Below are 18541 nucleotides of genomic sequence, written 5' to 3' on the forward strand. Positions count from 1 at the left end.
CTATTGCTACTCTTGATAGGTTTGAAGTTGAGCCTACATGATGTCAAAGATTGCTTTGATATCTTTCTCTATTAGCAAGCTATTGGATAGTTGATTTATGTATTTATGAGGCCTAACATTCAAGTTGCAATCTCATAGATGAGCAAGTTTAAATATATCCCAAGTACCAAGCATTTGCACATAGTGAATCATATTTTTTTGCTACTTGAGTGGTATTTGACACCTTGGGTTGTTTTATCCCAAGGGGGATCATTTATTTACTACCATATTTATATGTTTTTTAAGATTTTAACTCTTATGAAACTCATCTATTCACAAGTGTTTTTTGCTTCATGCTTGTCAACTCATGTATATTGTGGTTGAAACAATCCCTGTGGTGGCTACTTTATTGTTGTGAAGTTGCATATAGGATAGCTTTCACAACTACAATTGAGTTTATTTGGCTCAAATAGCTTTTGTTTTATTTGGGCATTGGATACTTATCTACCATCACTATCTTCACTAACAATCAAAGCACATTGGTAGTGCATAGAGCCAAGTGTTCCATGCTCATCCTAAGTACATAGAGGTGCATTATTATTATGTCAGGACTCTGTAGGATCGATCAACTTAGTCTACATGCCAAGTTTGAGTAACTTGGTAGATCTTTTTACAAAGGCTTTGCCTCATGAGAAGTTTGAAGTTATTCACAAATTCTCCAGTGCAATTAAGGCAAAGATACCTATCCCTGCCTAATTTTCCATAGAGGAATCTATCGAGTATGGAGTCCCATGCTTTCTATAGCTCAATGGACCAAGTTGCTAGTGGAAGATAAAACTAATATTGTGAAATAGACTAAGAGCTTTAAAATCTCAAAGGCCATGTAGTAGATGCCCAACTACTCACCTTCTTCGTCAACTTGTCCAATACCCACTTAGCCTTATGAGATTTAGTTGCTTACATGTTTTAAAGGAAAGCCTAGATATATTAAAAATTACTCTCTCCTTGTGGTTCTTCCATTCTAGCCAAGCATTGTCAAATCATTATAACATTGATTAGTGAGAACTTTTGGAGAGATTGATTCTAGAGCCTAAGGTTCTCTCATAGAGGTCTAATACTTCCACTGCCTTATCCAAGTTGGATTTCGTGACTTTCAACATCATGAGTAAATTGTTAGCAAAGCCTTGCTTAGCTAACTACTTCCCTTTGTACCTAATTTTGATTAGATGACCTAAATTAGTGAGTTTCTCCAACATACACAATGGAGGATGGGTGGCTATAGCAAACAAAAGGGGGCTTAGTGGGTACCCATGCCGGACACCTTTTGACTTGAAAGGGATTTGGTTGCCATTAAAAATACAAAAGCTTCTACATTCTTAAGAATTACGGGCAAATTGGTGATCTTTCAGTCAAATTCCATTATAGTTATGACTTGTCTTAGATACTTTGTTAACATATACAAAAGCTTCCACCTCTCTCTTAAGCATCAAGGGCAAATTGGTGAGCTTCTAGTAAAATCCTATTGTGGCTATGACATGTTTCAGGATGGTTACATACCAAATAGAAGACACCACTTTGTAAGTGTTAACTAATAAAAGTACTAATTCAAGGGTTGGGCGTCCGTAATGCTTTACACACCGAAGAAGACACGACCTGTTGTTTACTTGCTAAACATGTAAACTCCCTGCCTACTTTTTCATAAGGAGTGTCACGTGCTCAATTTGTAAAGTGATGGACAAAGGTGCAACCACCAATAAAAAAAGCAATAGATCTAATAATTTTTACTTTTTGATAAAATATATTTTTTTGTTGCATAAAGCTTTTGTGCCCATGTCTGTGTGAGTTTCAAAAATTGTATGTTCATACTCAAAGTAAAGTAAGGGGTTGGAGGTCTGTCATCTGGTGTGTAACTACCCTCCGATAGCATGCTGCATAACGTCGTTTATCTTATCGAAAGCTGCCATCTGTAGACAAATTTATTTAACGTTACGAGGGTTTTGTGGTGAGAAGCTCGTGCGCGTGAGCGACGACCTATCACCCACACCACACAGGTAGTCCGGTAAGGCCCCATATGGGGCACGTCGTCGGTAGTACGCGTGGAGCTTCGCGATTGGTGGAAGTTTTTAGCTGAGTCGGTACCGCCTCAAAAAGAGATTTCACAGCATTCGTCACTTTCTATGCCCTATCGGGCCTGGGCTTTCCTGTGGTTTCCACGTTCTCTCTCCACAGATTCTGTGTATCTTCATCGTTTTTCTCTCTCCCCGTCTCTCTCTCTCTCTCTCTCTCTCTCTCTCTCTTTAGTTTTTCCTGCGTTTTTACACTTACACGCATCCATACTCACACTCATTTTCCTTTGTCCCCCCCTCCCCCCGGGTCACCATGTCCGTTGCATCCAAGCTCTCCCATGCTCTGAGAAACCCTAACCGCAGCCACAGCCTGTTGTCCTTCATCCGAGCCACCTCCACCTCTGCCGCATCCGAGCCGCAGCAGGCCGCATCCAAGGCCTCCTCCTCCCCCTCCCATGTCACCAAGCCCTCCAACCTCAAGAAATTCTCCATCTACCGCTGGAACCCCGACGATGGTGCGAAACCGCACATGCAGACCTACACCATCAATACCAACGACTGCGGCCCCATGGTCCTGGACGCCCTCATCAAGATCAAGAACGAGGTGGATCCCAGCCTCACGTTCCGCCGCTCGTGCCGGGAGGGTATCTGTGGCTCGTGTGCCATGAACATCAATGGCTGCAACGGCCTGGCCTGCCTCACCAAGATCGATCCTAACCCTAGCCAGGAGACTCCTATCTCTCCGCTCCCGCATATGTTTGTTGTCAAGGACCTCGTGGTCGACATGACCAATTTCTACAACCAGTACAAAAGCATTGAGCCATGGCTGAAGCGTAAGGAGCCAGCCCTGCCTGGCAAGGAGCATCTGCAGTCCAAGAAGGATCGTGCAAAGCTGGATGGCATGTACGAGTGCATACTTTGTGCCTGCTGCAGTACATCTTGCCCTAGCTACTGGTGGAATCCTGAGTCGTACTTGGGTCCGGCCGCTCTTCTTCATGCTCACAGGCAAGTCTTGGCTTTTTTAGTTGGTGGATCTATAGACTGAATGCACAATACTGCTAGGTTTCAAACAAAAGGAACAATTCTAGTTTTTAACATCAACGTACAATAATCCTTGTACAAGGTTGGTTACTGGGGGGTGATCCAGTGTTGAGATGAGCAATAACAGATGTGTATGCCTGTGAATCAAGACCAAGCTCATGGTCATGAAGTCTACGCATGGTTTTCAGGTTTATACCATTTATTGTGCAGTGCTGTGTCCAACGATGAAAGCTAGTATGTAGGCACGCTTGAGCAAAACATCACACAGCACATGTTTGCATGTGCATGCATTCGCTTGTGTGCACACACACGCATATTTGCTGAAATGAATTAAGATCGAGCACACACCCTTCTGCATTTGGAAGTAAAGAGTATTAGTTTGGTTTGCACCACCTGCCTTGCAGTTGGAAGTAAAGGAGGATTAGCCTGGTTTGCACCACTTGCCTTGCAGCTGAGCGGGACTAGAGGTTATAGGAGTCAGAGGGTACAAAATGCCTTAGCTCCAAGCTGGTCCTTGAATATGGGCACGGATTTTGCCCATACATTGGAGAGGAGCGACCACTATGCTCCCTCTGAGCCAAAGGATAGGTAGGAGTGTTATGAAGCTAATCGGACCTCCATAGCAGATTCTAATTTTTAGGAAGCCTGATTATTGTGGTGTGGTTCTGATGGTGTGGTACTGTAACTTCACTTTTGCAGTGCCTGTTGATCTTTTGCTTGCTTGATCTTGTGTAACTGTAGAAAGAATTGCAGGGAAAGATCTAGAAATCAGAAATTGGCCATGGACAGAGTTCTTACTCCAAATAGGGCGAGAATTCCATGATCAAGTAACTCAGACCTAAGTGTAGTAATGTTCTTGAAGGGTCGTCCCAGATTTTGTCTCAAGATCCTGAGCAGGTCCATAGGAAGACCTTAACCTTGCTGACCTGCTGCATATGAACTGCAACTTGGTGAGAAAAGAAGGCCTATTCATTCATTGCTTCCATTTGTCACGACATCAAATGTTAGGAAGAGATGCCCAGAAATTAGAGTAGATCCCCTTAGCATTGTGGGTCAGCTGGGTGCCAATTAGCTCTCGAATAGTGAAAGAATTGTAGAACTTGTACCATCCCTTCTGGGCTGCAGCACTGGACTGAAATCAAGGAAGAGATAGGAACAAGACAAAGATTAGAGGAGATGAACCAGTGCTTTTGGGCATAATATTAATACTGCTGAAAGATATGCTTCAGCAGTAATGTTGAAGTGAAGTCACCAGCGTAAAGACTTCAGCACTTGCTGGTCTGAGCTGCAAATTAGGGTTTCAGCAGTTGCGCAGTAAAGAGGAGAGAGAGAAAACAGTGCATGAGCTGCATGGTTCACCTCCCAGCATTGGCACGGCCCTCTTTGTGATCCATTGCATCAATCTGTAGCATGCTGCCACAACTTGGCTCCCTAGCCCCTGTGCATGCAATAATTGGCTGGAGCCCATGCTTTAAATGGCCTAAGCCCTTGGTCACATGTATCACTTATATGTGCTGTTAGTTGTGGCCCCTCCAACTCCGCATGCATATATTCTATAATATACACAGGAACAGTTTCTTAAAATTTTCCCTTGTAAACATCACACTAATTAGACTAGCTCTTTAATTTATGCGATACTCTAATTCACACATCCACTGTGCCAAGAATTGCTGTCATTGTATACATAAGGCTTGCATTTTTCTACTACTTTAAAGTTTAGTTACCTTAAATAGATGTACCATGTATTTCTGTCTGTCTGTCTGTCTGTCTGTCTCTCTCAGCTCTTCTCAGCTGTGCATTGTACATGCTCTTGTTTGGCTGTCTTGACTTTTTTAAATATCTTATGCAATTCTACACCTGGTTGTGTTGCAAGGTAACTTTGATCTTTGTGATGTGCAGGTGGATTGCTGATAGTCGTGATGAATACACAAAGGAGCGCCTGGATGCCATCTGTGATGAATTTAAACTGTATCGTTGCCATACAATCATGAATTGTGCACGGGCATGCCCAAAAGGCTTGAATCCTGGAATGCAGATTTCGAAGATTAAGAAGCTACAGCTGGTTGGAGCACCTTAAATCAGGGCTAAAATTTGAAGTATACACTACAATCTTGTACACTTGTGCTTAGTTGTGAAAGGCTCATTCTTAAAGCTCAGGAGGATCATGGAAGTTTTATTTTTGGAAAGTTAATGAAGCTTTACAACAAGCTCTACTTTTACATTTATGAATAAAAGTTTTGTGAATACTTCTGCAGCTGCTAACTTTGGGACAACTAACATATTCTTCCTTGCACGACACTTTAGTGCACTTGGAAGACATTCACAGAATATTCCTGTTCCGTTTATCAAACACTAAATGAATTGACATTAATAATGTCTTCAATCTCCTGTTTTTGTCTCATCACAAGATACGAAGCATAAATAATCTATCATTGGTCTTGGTAGGTGGCTGAGGTTTTTATGGTTGTGCCAAGTCTTCTTGTTTTTATATGAAGTAAAATCTCTAGGATGTTGAAGGTGAAGGTATTGAAAGCATGGGCTAGACTTTGTTTTCTAGATTTTTGTAGTATTAAATCCATGTGGGACCTTATAATTGGCTTAGTCATGCTATTAGCATAATATTGAGGCATCTAAATTTTCAGTATTTGGAATCTAGAGTGTGGAAAAGCTCTGAATGCAGTAACAATTAAGTATGAAAAGGTCTGGAATCTCGTCTGCATGGATTCTGGAGTTAGCAGAAGTGAGGGTATTTGGAGGGCTCATTCCCCTTCTGGAAGATTGTTCATGTGAGGAATTTTTAGTCCATGGGAGTTTTAAGCTTGAGAGAAACTGGCATATGGTCTTTGCATAGGTGGAGACTCTCTCTCCTGCATACCCTTTTACTTTGGTGCCTAGTTCGAGGCTTTGGGTTTGGTTAAACTCACACTTACCCATAGCAGTGACTAGAGTGCACATCTGAGATTATGCTTCATAGGTGCACTGGGCATCTTAAATAGATTTTCTTGTAGAAATAGGAGTGTGCCTACCTTGGTGTGGGACTGAAGCTTGAATCTTGAATTGTTGGGGAACAATGAGCATGGTCCTGTCCATATAGGCATGCACTGTTGCATGTGTGCTGCACGGGCCAAAGGGGGAGCAGAGGAGCATGCTGTTATTCACCTTCCCAAGGTGCAGAGATAGACAGATCAAGTGTGAATGGGGCTTGATTCATATGCTGTGCATGTCAAAGAATAAACACTTGATTCTTAGGTGGTGCCACAACTTACAAGCATTGTTTGCAGTAAATGCATTATTGGCTATACCCCGAGCCAAATGTAATGTCCTGCCAAGTTTGTGGGCAAAGGATTCTGAGGCAGTTTGGTTCTCAAATGGAACAAGATGGGATTTTGGGAGGCTCAGTGGAATTTAGAGGTGACCTGGTTCATACCTTGCCTAGAGTGGCTGGGTTCTTACGAAATGATATTCTACTTGCAGAGTTCCCCATATGGTTGTCCTTGCAAGGTTTCATTGAATTTGTTACTTGTGTCTCCTCAACTGGGCTGGAGAGGCGATGGGAGGCTGTATGCCTTGCAGGATAGACGAGTGGAACTGTTGGAGGTTTTGTGAACCTAAGATGCTATGGGTTTCGAAATTGTGTTATGTAAAGTATGTTGCTCCTTGTCCTTGGATGCATGCTATGTTTCCCAAGATTCAATCACTCTGCTGGAGAGTGCGCCAAGAGTCTAGAATGTAAAATGTGAGGATGAAAGATAATGAATCCCTTGCAGCCACCACCACCAAGGACTCATCAATATTGGCTGTGCCAAATAAGGCTAAGTTTTAGAAAGCTGATAGGTTAGACAAGGTTATGAGGCAACTGTTTCAACCTAGTGAAGGCAATCAGGCACTGGAGTTGGGGCATGCTGACATAGAGAATATTCCCGCTCTGGTAAGAAGAAGAATAAGGACAAAAGTTAAAGAGAAGACAGGCTTGAGGTTTGAGTTTTCTCTTAAGAAGCTGGCTGGAAAAGGTCTTGGATTTAGAATTATGTATGGAGCCCTGGCTCAACAGGGGAATTTGCTTACAGGGAAGAGAGGATCTTTTAAAGAGGCTAATTTGTCAACATAATACTGATGTCATTTGTTGGCAGGAAATAAAAGTGCAACTCAAACTTTGACATGTCAGTTACTAATTTTGTTTGTTATGTAGATGCTCCTATAGGTACTTCACTTCTCTGTAAGGGTTGGTTGAATCCTTAATTATGTATAGTAGGTCTTATTAGTTTTTGTGCTTCTAATTCAAGTGGAAATGGACTGATGCACAATATTTTTTGAATACAATTGTTTAAGGTGGGGGATTATTCGATGCCCATGTTTTTCCAAGGCAGTCTGCAAGCAGTTGCAATACAATCCTGAAGGTGACTGATGATCAAGGTGCATTGGCTGATTAGGGAAAAGCTTGATGTGGTTGATTGGATGCTATGCTAAAGCATTGAAAATTGCTTATAGGATCCACTGTTTTCTAGCTAGAGAAAAGGTGATTGTTTTGAAAACATCTCAACAAGATGAATAATTCACCAGCATTGGGGATGGATGGGCTTTTGATTGTGTTTTTCTAAGAATACTCGGGGGTTTATGTAGATTGTCTAGCTATGGTCGATGAGGTTCATAAAATCTAGCAGCTGCCAGCAGGTTGTCAACTTATGTGAATGTTGAGGGGACTAAGTTGATCCCACAAGACACATGAAGAGATACATGTAAGGATCAGAGGCACCTTGGTCATTGTATGTTACAAGATGTTATCTAACACTCGCCTGATTTTCTAAGAATACTCGGGAATTATGTAGATTGTCTAGCTATGGTCGATGAGGTTCATAAAATCTAGCAGCTGCCAGCAGGTTGTCAACTTATGTGAATGTTGAGGGGACTAAGTTGATCCCACAAGACGCATGAAGAGATACATGTAAGGATCAGAGGCACCTTGGTCATTGTATGTTACAAGATGTTATCTAACACTCGCCTGATCCATTAAGTTGTATGCTTGGAGAGGTTACTTGTATAAATAGTTTGGCTTTGTGCACAAGTGGAAATGCTATGAGGCATATTGTATATGGTATTGTCCTTGAATGCTATGAGGCATATTGTATATGGTATTGTCCTTGAATCATTGCTTCTTATAGCTTGGTTAGATGGGATTTTATGTTGTTGACAATGGTTAAAATTGGGTTTTGGCATTTTGCAATATGGTATACGAACTACTACTTAATGCATTAGGGTTGGCTTGCTTTAATAGATGTTTTCAAGATGTTTCTCTACTTAAAATGTTTGTAAGGCAAGGTTGCCCTCAGATATCTCTATTGTTTGCTATGATCTTGTCTCTTTATAAAAATATTGTGGTTTTGGTGGTTGAAACAAAGTGTTAATCCTTGTTGTTGTGCATGAATGAAAGAGCTTGATAGCTTTGTGGAGTGGTTTTAACAAGTTTGCAAGGCCGATGGTCTCAAATCTTGCAATAAGAAGGCATGAGCTTTTGGGTTATGCCAAAGAGAAGGTAGAAGCTCATTTGCTAGGTCAAAACCCATAAAAAAAGGGTGACTTTGATTTACTCAAAGACTTGTCCATCAAATGGTTTTTCGAAGAGGGGTGTGTTAGTAATCTAATCATCAAGCTCGTGAAGGTGATCCAAAAAGAGAAAAGCCATTCGTGACTATGCCGCTAATGATCAAAGTTGTTACAAGAGAACCCTTGCGGCAAAGAAACTCAATCAAAACACTCGTTCTTTATTAATGGAATCCATAATTAGGAATTGTACAAAGCCTAGCTAAAATTGTTTGGTTACCAAACCATTCAGGGTGATCATGGTGTACAATGAGAGGTAAGGAGAGAAGGCAACCCACTACAAGAATTAGAAAGATTAAGACAATAACTTGAATTAGTACATAACTTAAGACCTAGACCTTACAAAACCAATGCCCAATGCATTCATTGTAGTGGCAATCACTTGTCGTCATAATGTTTCGAATCTAGGCCTATAATTGTTCCAATTGTGGATGGTATGGTCACAACGCAGCTAGTTGTCATGCACCAAGAAGACTTCTATATGTTTATGTCTACATTGATCATCCTTACTAAGCCAATCGAGGACTTCCTTATGGAAGAGTAGTCCCTCTTGCCTAGACCCATTGATCCCATAGCTAGTATAAATCTATCAGGAATCCTACAACTAGTTTCAATCGTTACACCTAGTGATGTGCCATCAAACTATGTCAAAGAACCGTTGGAGGATGAAACCTCCAAAACTCTTGTGTGACTTATGATGATGAGGGCAACATTATCCTTATGGCCTATCAACCAATTCTAGTGATGCTGTTGGGAAGATGTTAGGAACTAGGCATATAAATATAAAAAGAACTAGTGTCATGTTGGTATTACGGCTAACCAAGCCACATGACAATACAATTTCTACAAAGGTAGGAACTAGGCATAAATATATGAAAAGAAGTGGCAGCATGTTGGGATTATGGCCAACTAAGCCACATGGCAATACAATTTCTATAAAGGCAGGACTCAAATAGAGATAACAAAGTGTAGCAAAGATGCGTTAAATGCATATTACTCATATTTTGCAAATTATCCTAAATGGAAAGTATCATATAGCAAGGCAACCATATCCTACGCCCCCTTTAGTTTTTTTGGAGTTTAGCAGAATATGAATGAATTTAATCCCAATTGATGTCATAACCGGAGCTCAGTACAAAAAGAAGGGAGTAGCCTTCTAGGATCATTTACAATGATAGATTCCATATTAAAAAGAGAAATGCAAGAGAAAGGCCAAAAAGATCATCTGAAGTGAATTTCGAAAGTGAAAGCTTAACCACCTTGCCCTTAGGACAACTTGTCATAGATGTGGTGTGCTAAACTCAACCCCTAAAACTAGCATGTTAGATATGCTCAATGCCCTATCCTCATAAGGTGCAACCAATGATCCATACATCGCATCGAGTTGCTAGGTGTGGGCGTTATCAAGGACTCCTATTTTGCATACTAGGAGCAACATAAGCGGCTCCTAGTTGGGGGGTCTCAGGGAGTCAAGTAGCCTCCTTGACAGGGTTTTGGGGGTAACGACCCTAACTTGACTGTAAAGGGAAAAATCCCTACTCGATTAGTGAAGGCTAACAATATTGTAAGTTGGTCGAGCTAACTTGACTATCTTCATGCGCTATAAAAAGGGAAGCCTCTCAGATCATGATCATCTATCCTTCCACTTATGATCTAGCTATAGCCTTAAGCTATTCACCTAGAATCTACCTTGTTGCCATCTAAGCTTCATAGTGGAAGCATGTGGGTGAATAGAGCTATCATTGCATTACTTAATTTCATAATTAACAAAAATTTTATTCTTCTTTGATTTATTGTGTACTCTGTACTATTTGCTTAAGTTCTATTCGGTGCATTGTGGAATTTTTACATAGTATCAAAGCCTAGGAGGCTCTTAAGAATTGAAGAAAAGAGAGGCAAGAGCTTCAACAACAAAGAGAAGTGATGGGTTCATTAAGAAGTGGTATTGTTGTATTGGTGATCCAAACATCGAGGATTTGTTCGTCTAACTTCACTGAAGGCAAGGTAAATGGTATCAACTACACTCTATAGAAGAGTGTAATGAGCTTCTAGAGACAATGTTGGGGGCTCATAGTAGCTCATAGTCTATCCAAATATGGTGGACAAATGCGAAGACAATATTGAGCTAGCTCCTTGTTGGTTTTTTATATCTGACACCAACCATCTAATTATGCAAGTTCTTAATATTGGTGATGAATGCTCTTGTTGTCTCTCCTTTTCGATTGAGCTAGTTCTCTAGTTTTTGGATAATTGTTTGGTTTTGCATTTTGTACTAACTCTTCAATTCCAAACTATTGTTACCTTGGTTGTGTACTAAATCAAGGTCAAAATACTATGAGTATTACTTGTAACTATGAGCTAATATGAGCTTGAAAATGAATGGACATAGATACTTATATGTACTATGAGCTTGGAAATGAATGGACATAGATACTTGTATGCCTTAGTTACAAGTAATACTAATAGTATTTTGACCTTGATTTAGTACACAACCAAGGTAACAATAGTTTGGAATTGAAGAGTTAGTACAAAATGCAAAACCAAACAATAATCCAAAACCTATAGAACTAGCTCAATCGAAAAGGAGAGACAACAAGAGCATTCATCACCGATATTAAGAACTTGCATAATTAGATGGTTGGTGTTAGATATAAAAGACCAACAAGGAGCTAGCTCGATACTGCCTTCGCATTTGTCCACCATATTTGGATAGACTAGTGAAATCGCTTAATGCTCAAGTGAGAACTCAATCATTGATATTTGAATAGTTTTATGCATTACTAATGGAAGAGGAGTTGTAGCCTAAAGCTTAAGAAGGTAGCAAAAGTGATATTGCATTCTTTGCCATGGCAAAGAAAAAGAAGGTTTCTCCACCAAAAGCAATGGTGGGAAAAAGAAAAAGAATGGAAAGGAGAAGTTTCGAAAGCTTGTATTGTATGAATAAGGAATATGCTATATTGAGAAGGCAAATGAAAAGAAAGGTTCCTTGAAAATTAAAGAGGAGGCAATTAATATGGCCAAAGTAGATTTGGAGTTACTCATGGAGCCCCCAATCTCTCATCCAAGAGGAGGTGGTAGTTCATATGGCCAAAATAGAGTTGGAATTACTATTGGGTCCCAACCTCTCATCACATGACCAATAAGAAAGGTCTATACAATTCTATATAGCCTCTATAAGAACCCATCACTATGATGATTGTCAACAATGCCAAATGCTCTACTAGGGGCACATGTATTATTTCCTTCATTCCTACAAATGGTGGAATTAAAAAGCTTTCAAATGTGTTGTATGTTCTAGAGATTACCATGGCGTTAGTTCCTACTCACCTACCTGTATAGTAACTGAAATAAAGGGACCATGTGAAGCTTGTTTGATGGGCAATCAACAATGAAAGGCATTTCCATAAGAAAGCGAGACTAGAACAAAGGCTTGTCTAGAGATGGAGCATGCTAATTTGTGTAGTAAGATACCTATACAAGTCTTGGGAGGATCTTCTTATTTCATGTTGATCATCAATGAATATAACATGAATATGTCGGGTGTACTTTCTTCATGATAAGGCTCAAGCTTTTGGCAAGTTTAAAGAATGTCTACACCTTATTGAAAATGAAATAGGACAAAGAGCAAAGTATTTCAAAATAGATGGTGGTGAGTTCATGAAATGAGTGTAAAGACTTCCACAAGAGCAAATGAATCATATGTGAATTGACAATGTCTCATACACCATAGGACAATGGTGTTATTGAATGTTTGAATATGCATAAGGACAAGGTATATGCATAAGGGCAAGGGATTGCTTACCCACTTTTGGGCTAAAGTTATTACTTTTACAATTTACATTCTCAATCGGAGCTACACAAAGGCACTCAAGGAAAAACAATGCATGATGCCTACACTGGTAAGAAACAATTTGTCTCTCATTTCAAATTTTTTGGATATGAATGTTATGCACATTTTCTAGATGAGAAACATAACAAGTTACAACCAAAAAACACAAATTGTAACTTCTTGGGTTACAGTGATGAGAAAAAAGGCTTAGAAATTGTATGAGCAAGAGACAAAGAAAATTATAGCAAGCTATAATGTGGTGCTAGGAAGCATGCAAATATAATAGAGACAAAGGTAAGCTCGTTCACCTTATCATCATCAAGTGAAGTAGTTGTCCACTATGAACCCAATCCAAAAGCTATTCCTACTTCTTTAGAGTACGAAGAATCATCTTCGAATGATAAAGAGAAAGTTTACCAAGTTGCTGCCATGCCACTATAAAAGCCATTGCCATGATGGATGAAGCCATTCTATAATCGAAATAATCTTATGCCTACATCTCTTTAGAAAAGTGTTGATAAACCAAGGAGGTTTCAAGGAATAAAGGAGAAAAGGAAGGCTTTTACTCACATAGTCAACACACCCTTAGTGGGATTGAGATTATACTCATAAAGGAGAAAATGAAGGCTTTTACACATATAGTTAACATGGCCTTAGTGAGATTGAGATTATATAAGAAGTAAAGGAGCCAACTAACCTAGAAGAAACCCTTGCAGATAGCTTCACATCATAGTGAAAGAATGACACTTGAGAGCTAGTGGATCAATAAACCAAAATGAAGATTATTGGCACCAAGTGGGTCTAGCAGGTAAAGTACAATGGTGATGGAATCGAGATTTTGCCTTAGAGAAGTACAAAGCCAAATTATTTGCACATGGATTTTCATACGTTAAAGGTTTTGATTTTTAATAATCCTTTTTTTCAACTATGAGAATAACCACTATTCACACAGTACTTGTAGATGGCTATTCATAAGAAGTCACCAATTTACAAAATGGATGTCAAATCAACGTTCTTGAATAATAACCTCAAGAAGGAGGCATATGTGGCTTAGCCACCAAGGTTTGAGGGCCCCCATTTTGAGAACAAAATTTGTAAGCTCAAAAAGACATTGTGCCCTTAAGAGTATCATATGTTTACATGGATAGTGAAAGGTTAATAGTGCAACCTTATTATACAGTAAACTATGAAGATAGGATCCATCAAACTCGAAGGGCTTTGAGTGTCTTTGAGTTCAGAGTTTGAAATGAAAAACTTGGGCTTGATGTGCTACTTTATAGAAACAAGTACTAGTTTTTGGGGATTGAAGTCTAGCAAGATCAAGAAAAATCTTATTTCTTAATAGAAACATGCATGGCATAGAGGTTGATATGAAGTTATCCATTGAGGATACATCAACACTACCAAACATTGGGAGGTGCGAGGGATTGGCTAGTAGTCTCATCTATTTATGCAACACTAAACCATAATATATCAATTTTGTTGTTGGTATTTGAGGAAGTTCTCAAATAAACCCTATCAAAGCCATTGGAAAGTATGAATGTATGTGCTTAAATACTTGAAGAAAACTTTTGACTATGGTACCAAACATAATTTTTGAACTTCTTTATTGGGAAATGTGATTTAGATTATGTAAGAGATAGTGATTCTAGTTGTGATGTCATTGTTGTAAGGCCCTCGTTATGAGGAGAAGCCATGTGTGAGTCTGAAGATTGGATCTTGACTTATATGTTAAATGGAATCTATGTGACTAGATAGTAAAAATGTAATTTTTGTGGATCTAGCCTTTGGGTTAACTGAAGTATTTAAGATTGTAATTGAAGGCACATTACATCAAGATGCATGATGTGGGCGCTATTAGGGATTCCTTTTCTGGGTTCCATGGAGTACCCTTAGTTTTGGGAAGTCCTAGGGGGACCAATATCTTCCTACCAGGGCTTTGGAGGCAATACCCATGTAAAGGAAATATTCCTTAGCCAACTAGCAAAAGTTAATAATATGGTATGTGGGTGAAACCAACCTCATCACCTTCACGAGCTATAAAAAGAAAACCCTTAGACCATGATTATCTATCTTTTTTGTTTAGTCAAAGTTTTTCTAGCTAAAGTCTTAAGCTCTTTACCCAAAATCTTTCTAGATTGCTATCTAAGCTTCACGTTGGAAGGGTGGATATGGATACATCCATCATTGTATCACTTTGTTTGCAATCAAAGAAATCTCATTTCTTCTCTAGTTTGCTACAAACTCTCTATTATTTGATCAAATTCACAATGTAAGTTTTACATAGAAGATCCAAGAGTGCAAAGGTGGGTGAGTAACCTAACCACAAGGAATCAATATAGTTGATTGAGAAAGTGAAAGACTATAAAAAGGATATCCAAAAGGAGTTTGAAGACCATGTAGTGGAGTTAGATCCAAGTGCTTAACAACTATCACATTAAATGCGACAATAGACTCCAATAGGTCCAAATATCTTTCAAGAGGGACTTGAATATGAACCATGGGGAGTTGAAGAAGAGGAAATCCATCCTATATCTTAAGGATAGGGTTATTAACCATAAAGAGCTAGAGTAAATTGAAAGGTAGAGCTCAAGTGGAAGCACACAAGTGGAAGCAAGAGCAAAGCAAGAGCTATGGTGGATGGAGTAAGAGAGCAAGAGAGAGAGAGACATACTATGTGGAAACTCCAATAGTCACAATGTGTGACTAGCCTTTCCTTATTCAATAGTCATTGAAAGAATAATGAATAAACTAACAATGATGGGTGCTCTCGGGGAGCTGTATGCTTGATAGTCGGAAGATGCGGGGTCTCATGAAGTAGCAGGCATGGAAAGGTAGGAGCTGGTACCTATGAAAAATAAGACAGGAAATGCTAAAAAAACATCGGACTAGTCGCCCTGTCAGATCCTGCGAGCAACTCAATACACATTAAACATATTCTAGGTATCTGGCCTATAACTTGACTCCTCTTCTAGTAATCGCTCTCAGGAGAACACTAACTCTTGGTCACTCATACACCTACATATAACTACACTCACATAGAACTTGTCAAGGAAATACCATCTGATGTCTTCCATTGCTTCATCTTCTACTTCAGTGCCTTAAATACAACACCTTGAATCAGAATTATCAACCAAGGTTGATAAAAGCAAATAAGCTGTCCTGCGAGAGTATGGAATAAGAGAAAGATACAACTATGATTACATGGCTTGAACTCTTTCTCTTTCTCTCTAATACACGTGGATGTTGTTTAAATATCTGAAGAAGATTTCATGCTTAAGCGCTTCACATCTTGGAAACATATCAATTCATGGATTCTTATGAGTAAGGTAGGATGATAACATAGAGTAAGAAGTATGGAGATGAGCCACATTCAATAAACTCCTTGACATCGTGGGAATGCCATTCATGAGACATAGTGCTTTGTAATGCAAACTACTCCTATGGCCTTGGTCTTTGATCTTTGGATCCATGCACCCGGACTGTAACACTGCTAAAGATTGGTGCATCGCACCTTAGATCCAATGGTAAGTTCCACCTATTTCGGACATCCTGTTTGGGTCATTGAAGCTGTCGATTCAGCACCACCAAACGCACTGCCAACTCAACAATTTCCTGCAATCTTCCAGAACCTGCAGTGCCTCAACATCCTTAATAGTGTGTTCTCGATGTCACGCATCTGTCAACTCGTCAATTTTTTGGCTGCCATGATGAGGCCGTGCAGGACACGTTTGTTTTGGTAGTGGGGCTAGTCTGGTCGGCGGCCCACAAACCTGTTACTTCCCCATGGCAGCTCTTGTAGCTTCGCCCCTGAATATGCAAACACCTTATCACACATAGGATCCCGGCCAAAAGCACGCTGAATGCAAGGAGTCCACTGTCGACATTCTTTGCTATCCTCGCGACCAGATAGGAACACGTAAGCCCGATCTAGTCTGTGGATTTCTTGACATGCTGCTGCTGCTGCTGCTGCACAGGTAAACTGCAGCGTTCTCTGATCTTCCTACAACTCATTGACGTTGCCATTCCATCAGTCAGAGTGTTGATATTTGTATCTTGCATGACTTCAACAAATTACTTCACCATGGTGGTTTGCAATCAGGTTTGTTTGCATATGCAGAGATAATACTCCTGGCGTCCTCCTACGCAGTTTACATATGCAGAGATAATACTCCTGGCGTCCTCCTACGCAGTTGAAGCTACAGTCGTTCCTTGTCGCAACACTCTTGTTCTCAGCCCAGCCATCTGGATAATCCCTGATTGCAGAGAGAGCCGAGTAGATTGCCCGATGATGAAAGCGTAGAACCCATGGACCAAGCTCTCGGTCTTTGCTGGCCTACTCTGCCTATGAGCACCATGGCGTTCCCCCCCTGATTCCCCATGCTACTCCTCAAGAGACTGCCTTCTTCTATCTTTCCTTCCTCTACAAACAGCCGGCCTCATAGCACATAACCACAATCCAAGCTCTAAGACACGTACCAGCAGGCACATAGGAGCCCACGTTCATCCATAGACACAGTACATAAGCATCCTCACCAAAAAAGGCACAAGCATGCCCAAAAAACACCCCCTCAAATATAGGGCTCTCCTCCACACGTTTTTTCTTAACTTTTGCTTTCTTTTCTCCTCTAACAATAGACACTCGTGAGGTCCTTCGCTACAAAAAGCTTGTTGTTTTCTTTAGATCTTTCTTTTGGCAATTAGACTCCTTGTAATCCATCAAAGTGAGTGCATCATACACTTGCACAATGAATGACATTGTATCTTGACTACATCGTATCCACCACATGAATTCAAACAAGTGATTTAGTCATGCCACATCTGCTTCAAGTTACATCACGAATAGCCTTAGCTTACATTGCTAAGGTGTTCAAAGGTTTATTGACTTAAGTATGAAGCATGTGCTAGCGCATTATTGTACTATAATTGAGCATACAAACTATGAATGTGGAAGAATAGTACCTTATGACCTGCAATGCATCAGTTGTCTCACACTCAAGCGTACTTCTACACTACAAACCTTTCCTTTTTCTCCTTGAATAGCTACTATAGGGTCACTTTGCCTAGTATGTGCTAGATCTAGATGGAAAGATGCATATCAATCATGCACTCCCTCAAGCTAAATCTACTCATGGTCTCTCACCCCCTATGAGGTTTTCTACCATCTCGTCTTGCTTAGTCAACTTGTCACGGATGAGAATCCACAACCTGTCAAGCAAGAAGACAACCAAAGAAAAATAGTTGATGTACTCACCACGTGTAGTCTAGGTGTCCGTTGAGAGCTCTCAAGCTCCAACAACTCCACCGATAAATGCTACCATAAGCTCCGCACTTCTCACTCCATTGTCCTTTGCATTGAAAGAGTCGATCTTCCTTGCTTGTTCCTCCAAGCTAATGCAAGTCCACCTCTTCTCTCTCTCTCTCTCTCTCTCTCTCTCTCTCTCTCTCTCTCTCTCTCTCTCTCTCTCCCCCAAGACCCCTTTAGCTGCTCTCTCTCTTTGCAAGAAAGTCTCTACTCTTCCACCTCTCAAACTGGGAAGATCCCAAGAAGATGAGGGGAAGCAATGGAGTTTTGCTACAGTAACCAAGAGCAAGCTCACAAGCTCTCACAAGACTCTCCCTATCTCTCTAAGATCTTGCATGCAAGAGATGGCTACACAGATAAGAAAACAAGACTGTGAAGAAGAAAATAGATAAGTCTACTTTGCATTAGTCAATGGAATTGTTACGATAAGGTTTTTCTCACCATATATATTTGACCTTTGACTTAAGATTTGGGTTGGGCCTATGTTTCAAGGGTGCCCACCGCATGTGATCTCTTCATGCTTGCATGTAGAGTCCTGACATCCTAGCTCCCTCTACCCGAGCGCCCTTAAATGCACATTAATTTACAATCTGCATGGAACCTATGCTCGAGAATGATTTTATAAAGAATTATTTGAACATTCTTAGTATTGATTTTATTTCTCAAATTTTTTGGAGTGCTCGATGCCTTTATGTTATTTTTGTCTTTTTTCTCTCTTGACGA

General features: G+C 40.2%; 1 protein-coding gene across 1 annotated transcript; it reads left to right on the forward strand.

Annotated features, from left to right (window-relative positions):
• Positions 1-2168: 2168 nt before the first annotated feature.
• LOC148033022 (succinate dehydrogenase [ubiquinone] iron-sulfur subunit 2, mitochondrial-like) lies at positions 2169-5332 on the forward strand. The gene is made up of 2 exons (XM_087683726.1): positions 2169-3050; positions 4986-5332. The coding sequence occupies exons 1-2, from the start codon at positions 2359-2361 to the stop codon at positions 5161-5163; spliced, it is 870 nt and encodes a 289-aa protein (XP_087539852.1). The 5' UTR covers positions 2169-2358; the 3' UTR covers positions 5164-5332.
• The last annotated feature ends 13209 nt before the right edge of the window (positions 5333-18541 follow it).

Source organism: Lygodium microphyllum, chromosome 8 (assembly GCF_053477565.2).
Source record: "Lygodium microphyllum isolate KBCC chromosome 8, Lygodium_microphyllum_v1.1.10, whole genome shotgun sequence".
NCBI lineage: Eukaryota > Viridiplantae > Streptophyta > Polypodiopsida > Schizaeales > Lygodiaceae > Lygodium > Lygodium microphyllum.